We start from the raw sequence: 7,967 nt of genomic DNA, 5'->3' as shown, positions 1-7,967 counted from the left end.
GTCAATCTTTCAGTTTGTGTACGGACAGAGATCGAAATTCCGTTTTCCACAATCCCGAATACAAAAACAAATATGTATAAAAATATGTGTGCAAATATGTACAGTATATACCTATATCCACAATCGAAGACACATGTATACATATGCACACATTAAGACCTAAAGGCACAACAATCAATATATACAAAATAACAGTCACTTCACTCTGACCTGTCTTTGCTGGTGAAGTCGATCCCCAGCATGATGTTCTCCTCTGTGTCTTGTCGCCCACTGGTGTAGACCACCACCATGTAGCGCACCCGGTCAGACCACGCTGTCTCCAGACGCACCGCCTGCATGAGAACACACAGTCTCACTACAAATACAAAGCCAGACCTTTTCGGCTAAGAGTAAGAAATCCTGTTTCCTGTTGTTGCCTGAGAACAGCCACCAAAGAAAACGACATTCAATTACTGCAGTATTTATGGAAGAGGCCATAAGACGGTTAAACACCTGAACTTTTGAAAGAACATCCATAACATTCATCCGTTTGCAACTTATATCAATATTCCAATTACTTGTATATTTATCTGGTTGATTGTGTTGCACTGTTGGAGGAGCCTGTGACCTAAGATTTTCATAACTACACTGTAGCTATGTGCAAATGACAATAAAAGCATTGAATCTTGAATCTTGAAAAGAGTGTTTCTGAAAGGTAATTACTATATATATAAATATATATATATATATATATATATAAACATGCTTTAATTTAAGCTTGTTTAATAAAAGTTAACACCAGTCATTCAGTATTACACTTCAAACGTGTGGGTTGAACCATACTTAATTGAAATAATGCAAAGTGAGGCAAGTGTGTGCTTTTCATGCCCAGTCAACATAAGAGTTGGAAAATCTGATCGTAAAAAAACAGCAAATACCGTAGAGAAGCGAAAACCTTTAAAACACAGACTCTGCTAAATCTGTGCCTAACAAAGTGTCAAAAAAAAAACAAAAAAACTTGAATACAAATTTGGAGTTATAAGGGAACCGAGTCCCCAGGATGTAAGAAAGCACAGAGCTGGTGAACATACCATGTAATAACTGAGCTTAACACTTGCACACACACCATGGAAACATTTGGTAATGCTCTCCTGAGTGCGTTCAAACCTGCTCTCATGAGCTAATAATTACAGTGAACAAATGAGCACACAATAAAAGGCATACTGGAGGGTTTGCATTGCCAGGTTCTTAGTCATAGGCCTGTTTGTGTGTGTATGTGTGTTTTGATGTATGCATATACTTATGTTGTCTCTCACCAGTTTGATTCTGTCCTCCGAGCGAAGAATGTTTATCATCACCTGTAAGTGTTGAGGTAAGTCGCCTGTTGAGGAAGATAATAAAGAAAGAAATGTTCCATGACGAGCTGCTGGTTATAAATCGACCTCGTCGTACAAACTGACACTTTTTCACTTGAAAGACACATTTACTATATTTCCTCTTCAAAACACTGATATTAATGAAAACATAATACATGCTGGGGCGACAATAAGCTTGTATAATTAAAAGCATTGCTGTAGTGAAGTGCAGATAAGTGTTACAATGCACTCCTGGAGACATTACTTCAAACATGTTTTTATATCAGCTGGCATTTGTTGTGGCATTTTAGAAGTGAAGATTGATAATAAAAACAGGGTGTGGACCCAGAGCAATGCAGAATATCAGCTGATGGAGATCCAACCATGTTGAAATATGTCAACAGGTAGACGGATCACGTCATCCTCACTGTTTTTATAACAGCTGCTGGCATGAAACAGAAAGTGCCCGCAGCAGCAGCAGGTCATGACTCATGCCGTCTTTGTATCTCACAAAACCGCTGCATGCGTTCTCAGTCAAATCAAAGTTAAAACGTGTTTAATATTTCTCCAGAATATGTCTTTGGTCATTTTCTCTTCTTTCTGGGTCCATGTCTTAACATAATGCATCTGTTTTTGCATTAAGGATATCAGTTCTTTTAAAGTTCTTTATGTATAGCCTAAGGACGATTGCTTTGATATAACTAAACAATGCATGACTTAAGGTTACAAAAGCAAAAACAGACGTTTGGCAAACTGATTAAAATGCATCTTTAACTAGAGCACATGCATGTTCAAACTGTCACAAGGGTAGTGAATTGTTCATTATATATTACATATAAAAAATGCAATGCTAGGCAAAACACCTATTGTCAGGATATAAAAATGCTTTTTGGAATATGTTAAAAACTATTTTGCCAATATTTGATGAATGCTGTTAAAGCTATAGCTTCATTTTCAATATCTGCTACCAAAAACATCTGGTTAAAAACATGTCATTGTGTTATGATCGTTTTGATGGATTAGAGCGGATTCAATTTCAAAAAGTCAAGTGATATTGTGGTTTTAGTTTTTCATCCTGGCTCTGTGGCAGCCAAGAGGGCATCTGCTCTGAATGATAACAGCTGCAACATTCAACAGCACTACACAGAAACATAAATATATCTGCAGACAATTCGCTATCAAGTGTCCATGTTGAGGCGAGAGGTCCAGACCAGTTCAACTCACTTCCTGCTACATCATAAACTACATCCATTTCCTATAACATATTATTCTGTATGAGTGGATTACACTGATTCTCCCAAAGGGGAATAGCTCACTTGTATGTCAAAGAAAACATCAATTAGGACACACCTAAATAGTCAATTTCCTCTTCATAACAAGTGATGAACACTTTAGTGTGGCTTCAGAGAACCTCAGGTAAGTGTATCATATCTAAACGTATATAAGCTCTGGCGTGTCGTGTTTATTTCCTCAAAACTGGCGGGTGAAGATACCTGATTCCTGTTTACAGAGCAGGAACACCTTTATCAAGCACTTGGCAAAAGTTAACCAACTGCCTACTTTTCTGCTCAGGCCTACAGTTGCTGGGCGATGATAAAACTATTTCCCCGGGCAAATGTTTTTGAAAACTGGCTAAAATAAGGGTTTGAGTGGATAAAGAAGGCCACCACTGCCAAAACAGACTTTGACCCAGTGTGTTGGATTGAGGGGGACTTATTGAAAGAAACTGAATATAATATACATAGCTATGTTTTAATTTTCATATAATCATCTGAAACCAAAAATGGTGTTTTGTCAATTTGTAATTACATAAGAAACACAGGATTTGAGGCGGGGTCAGCTCAAACTCAATGTGCTTTAAACAAAATGAAAGGCATAAAGGGTGCGGAGCAAAGTGTTGCACATTCACCCGATTCACCCTTTACTCAGGAAGGTTTGGTCAGTGAGTGAGGACAAACAGGGTAATGCAAACAATCAGGGCCGCTTCTAATCGTCACAGTGCCACCATGAGCTGGATTTCAACTTTAATCTTCTCAAACTATACGTCTAGAACATACTTATCAAACAAAGCAGCTTCCATTTTTCTCCCCTCAGCTCAAAGCATTTGATGTAGTGTTACAAAGTCAATCACATCAACTCTTCACACACAAAAGATGAATTAGATAAACCTACATTTAGAAAACGATGTGGATGACAGGGCAGGTTGTGCTTTTGGGTTTCTTACCTGCATGTTTGTGGTGAGGATGTGCTTTCTGTCCCTCATTACTGCTCCCCTGCTGCAGAAAGAGAGCAGCGCCCTTCACCATAAAGTAGCTCTCACTCAGGCTGCAAAACAAATGGGAAAGAGCAGTTACAAGCACTGATACACAGACGCTATACATCAGACACCACGCCGCAGAGCAACTCAGCAAAACATCCGAGCCGGTTGGTTGGACAAATTCAATATTCAGATTCAACAGTCTTAGCCAGAGAGATGAGCATAAATCATGGCCGCCTGCGGTCGGTGAATTACCTCAGCAGCTGAGTGGAATAGCCCAGCTGCCACGTTACAGCGGCCGTGAATCAAGCTTTGATCCTGAATGCTTATCTGTCTTTTTTCTACTGCATGGGCTGCGCTCAGATTTGACTTGTCAGTTCTCTGCTGGCTTGCTGTAATGCAACACAGACTAAAATAATTGACTTAACTGCAGTTGTTTGTGATAATTAAGTCTCACAATTGCCGAAAAGCAGCAATTACCAGTTCACACCTGCCTGTAAACTCCCTTAGTTTTACAGGTTAGCCTTTGGAGCTGTCAACAGATGACATAAGTTGAGAATAGCAATAAAAAAAACAAGCGAGGATTTTCCTTTGGGCTGAATTCAATCATTCCATTTGACTGAAAAACAATGTGCACACATTCATAATAAAAGGGTGGAGCACCTGCACCTATTGCACATATTCTGTGTGTGCAGTCTGGCCAACCAGGACATCTTTAAGTAGGTACTAGCTAATGTCAGCTTTAAAGAGCAATACTAATAACAGCTTCATATTGTTTTTAACTGATGATACCTTAAGTTTGACAAGTCAGGAGAAAAGTCTTAACCTGCATCCACAGCTGTCACTACTAGAAATGTTTGTGACTCTCCTACTATCAACCCAGGGACATTGGCCGTTTGAACAGGTATCGATGAAAGTCTTTCACCATCACATTTTTTATTCAGCTTTGAAACTGTTCCCTCCTTCTGCTCTCTCTGATCCGATTTTCAAAACCTACGTACAGAGGAACAGGCCAGGGACAAACAGATGATTTTGTGGGAACAATGAATTTCGTTTTGTGCACCTCAGAATAAATTCCCTCGCCCCCGGAGCACAGGGAAAAGTTCCACATTGACAAAGCACGGGGGCGGACACTTCTCAACAAGCTTTTGTCTCACTTTGGTGGATTTCTGTGTCTCTGTTCTCTGATTCATGAGGCTGTCAGGAGGGTCTACTGTCAGGGAATGATGGATAATATGAGGGGAAAGTGGCAAGAGCAAGAACACACTGCTCAGCACTGTGTACAACTCTCAGCTGCTTATTTTCCTATTTTAACTAAACTAACCTTTAGTCCTCAGATAAGCCTTGGATAGATGATAACTTAAGAGAAAAAAACACATCAAACTTGCACTCTTCGTGAGTACATTTAGAGCTGTCCTATTGATTTACAGCCTTTGTTCAGACGTCATAATTAAAACGGCCCCAGATCTTGACCTGCAACACTATGCTATCAACTTCTCCACAAACACGAGGGCTAAAAATACATCTGGTATCAAAGCAAACAATGACTATGACAGAAAAGCTTGCCAGATAGCTCAATGATTCCAAAATAGAACAATATAGCACATATAATAAAAATAATAATACATTACATGTATAAAGCACTTTTCCTGGTGCTCAAAGCGCTTACAAGCAAGTAAAACAAAAATAACAAACAAAAGTAGAAAGTGCTCTTTTCCAGACTACGATGAAAATGTATATGGCTGAACGGTCCTGAAATATCACTAACAGTCATTTGTGCACCACTGCATTTCAGCTATCATGGGAGGCAAACTTATTTTGATTGAAGTCCACTATCTCATATCAGGTGTGCATGTTTGGAGATAATCTGTTAGCCTGAAAATGACACCATAGCATATGTTCCAAAATGACCCATCAACTATTCAAACATTTACAGTAGATCAATAATTACCAATATATAAACAGCAAGTTATTTAAACCTAATTCTAATCTGAGAAGCACAACCACTGAGCAGTAGGTCCAAACCTAGTGTTGGATCTCAAATCTCATCATTATTTCCACAAGTTCAAACCCCATTTCAGAAAAGAGAACGTTTGACTCACATGCGGTTTATCTCACTCTGGGTCAGCACAGCGTTCTCCACAAAATACGGTAGCATCTTCATCACGGCCTGATGAATGTGTTCTACCTTCAGATGCATCCTGTTGACCGAAACCAAACGAAGGCCTCCCCGTCAGGAGCTACCTCCTTTTCATCTGCCTCCAGAAACAGTGAAGGGCCATAAGAAGACAAAAAGGCGGCTTCGGGTCTTTCCCCGCCGCTTTTCAGTGACAGAGCGACTGACAGGCTGCACTCCTTTGCCCTCCTCAGTGAAGAAGTGCCGTCTGTTCAAATGCCACTCCCTCTCTTTCCTACTCCTCCCTCATCTGAGCGTCTGTGTGTTTGAGTGCGAGTCACTGCTGCCTGGAGGGATGCACTGCAGCCTCCACCCGCTGCCTCGGGGCACTCACAACCGTGCCTTCAGTCTGTTCTGTCTGTGTTACTCTTTTACGGTCGGTTAAACATTCACATCCGTGAGAAAGAAAAGCAAGAGGGAATTCCACTCTCTTGTTTATGACAAACGCTTTCCCCAAGAGACACAAAGTCAATCGTATCATTTCTTTGGCCCTTCAACAAGATTATGAGCAAAAAGCTTACAGGGAATAATGAATCTAGTAGATTTCAAGAGGTGGAGTTCTCCTCCTTTTCAGCATGAACTCTGAGACTTACCTCATCCATCAGGTCTCACTCAGTACAAAGAGAACAAAAGGTTTCCTCTTTAGCCAAACAGGTCCACAACTAGCATCTTGTGTTGCTGTCCAACCAGAAATGTGTCTGTCCAATGCCCACTGAGAGTGTAGTTTTCTTTCTCTGTCTAACGGGGGAAAGAAGGGCTACTTTCTAATTAAAGAAGAAAGAAAAAAAAAAAAAAAAAGGGGTTGAGTAGTTTTGGCTGAAACCTTTACAATGGTCATGTCTCCATGTGTATGGCACCTTAAGGGTCAACAGAATCCAAGGTAGTGCCTCCACGGAGCTTAGCACATGGAAAGGGCAGTGAGAACTGGCATCTTTCATAGCTCTGAAATCTCATTATACGCAGAGTTAGAACAGAGGGATTAGCCTGTCTCTCTCCTTTAAGTGGATAGCCGGATGTCACTCACTCAGATGTAGCACATAAAGAATACAAAGTTTTAGATGATTAAAGAATAGCAGGAAACATATTTGATGTCTAATGTACCAGCAACCACAGTGAACATTTCTCTTATACATTTTTTTATTTTTTTAGATGCATGGAAGGAAAGAACTGAAACAATATAATCATGCAATGTCAGCAAGAGAGTTGTTGACATTGAGCTGCAGATACATCTGTTTGTGGTTTTAAAGCTTATACTGTATGGGATATAACTTTTTTCTCACTTTCCCCCTCTGACATTCCCACACGCACAATTAAAGGTGGGGTAGGTAATTTTGGAGAAACCAGCTCGAGTGCGCTAGAATTAGAAAATACACAGCCGGAAAAAATCTGCCACTTCCTTACAGAGCCCCTCCTCCAACACACACACAAATGAGCACATGACCAATGAGGGCACAAGATAAGTTTGTGCACAGATGGAAGGCTGACAGGCAGGTAGGCCATCCAGTTATTTTAGCCGGGCCGGCTCAGATGATTGGTCGTGCTTTTTACAGTACTACGGCTTCCACAGATGATATTTATAATGTATTTATTGTCAAAGCATTTAAGATATTCATTGCAATCGGGATGTTAAGAGCATTCCATGGAATATAACAAGTGTTTCTGAAATAAATGACATACCCCACCTTTAACTATACTATGGCTTGAGCATATTTTTTATAAATTGCGCTATGTGCTTATGAACATCNCATCTCAAACACTAGATTTAGTAAAGATCTACGTTTTTGGCATTGCAACTAATAATTTACCATTTCAGCCTGCATCTGTTTGTTACATTTTAATATTAGACTCACACTTAAAACTAATTTGCATCCTGATCTTTTAAGACTGTGCTGATTCAGTATTTATTGATTTGAATGTTATTAACTTTGTTTTGTGTGATATATTTTATTGTAATGTTGTAATGTTTTTTTTCTTCCATCTAACTTTTTTTGTGATTTTCCAACTTATTTTCCGCTTTTTATATATATTTTAATATATATTTTCACTCAATTTAAAAACACATTATCTAACCTTAACAGGAAGTCTCTACCGGAAGTCTCGCGAGAGTTCCTTCTCTGAGTAGTAACGTTAATCTCGCAACACCTGCTCTATCAACGTTCAGATTGACAGAAGGTGAGAAATAACAGACACTTTGTCAAAA

The 7,967-nt window shown here is 39.6% G+C and overlaps 1 protein-coding gene across 1 annotated transcript in view; it reads right to left on the bottom strand.

Moving 5' to 3' along the window:
- Positions 1 to 200: 200 nt before the first annotated feature.
- The window catches only part of LOC104962063 (protein phosphatase Slingshot homolog 1-like), an 18,039-nt gene continuing 10,272 nt past the window's right edge, over positions 201 to 7,967 (bottom strand). The window contains exons 3-5 of the mRNA XM_010790454.1: positions 3,559 to 3,659; positions 1,296 to 1,360; positions 201 to 332 (exon numbers count right to left, since the gene is read on the bottom strand). Of these exons, the coding sequence (XP_010788756.1) occupies positions 201 to 332; positions 1,296 to 1,360; positions 3,559 to 3,659 (298 nt within the window). The remainder of the gene's footprint in view (positions 333 to 1,295; positions 1,361 to 3,558; positions 3,660 to 7,967) is intronic.

The sequence above is a fragment of the Notothenia coriiceps genome, unplaced genomic scaffold (assembly GCF_000735185.1).
Source record: "Notothenia coriiceps isolate Sejong01 unplaced genomic scaffold, NC01 NC01_scaffold00034246, whole genome shotgun sequence".
Taxonomy (NCBI): Eukaryota; Metazoa; Chordata; class Actinopteri; order Perciformes; family Nototheniidae; genus Notothenia; species Notothenia coriiceps.
This window is presented reverse-complemented; position numbering and strand designations above follow the sequence as displayed.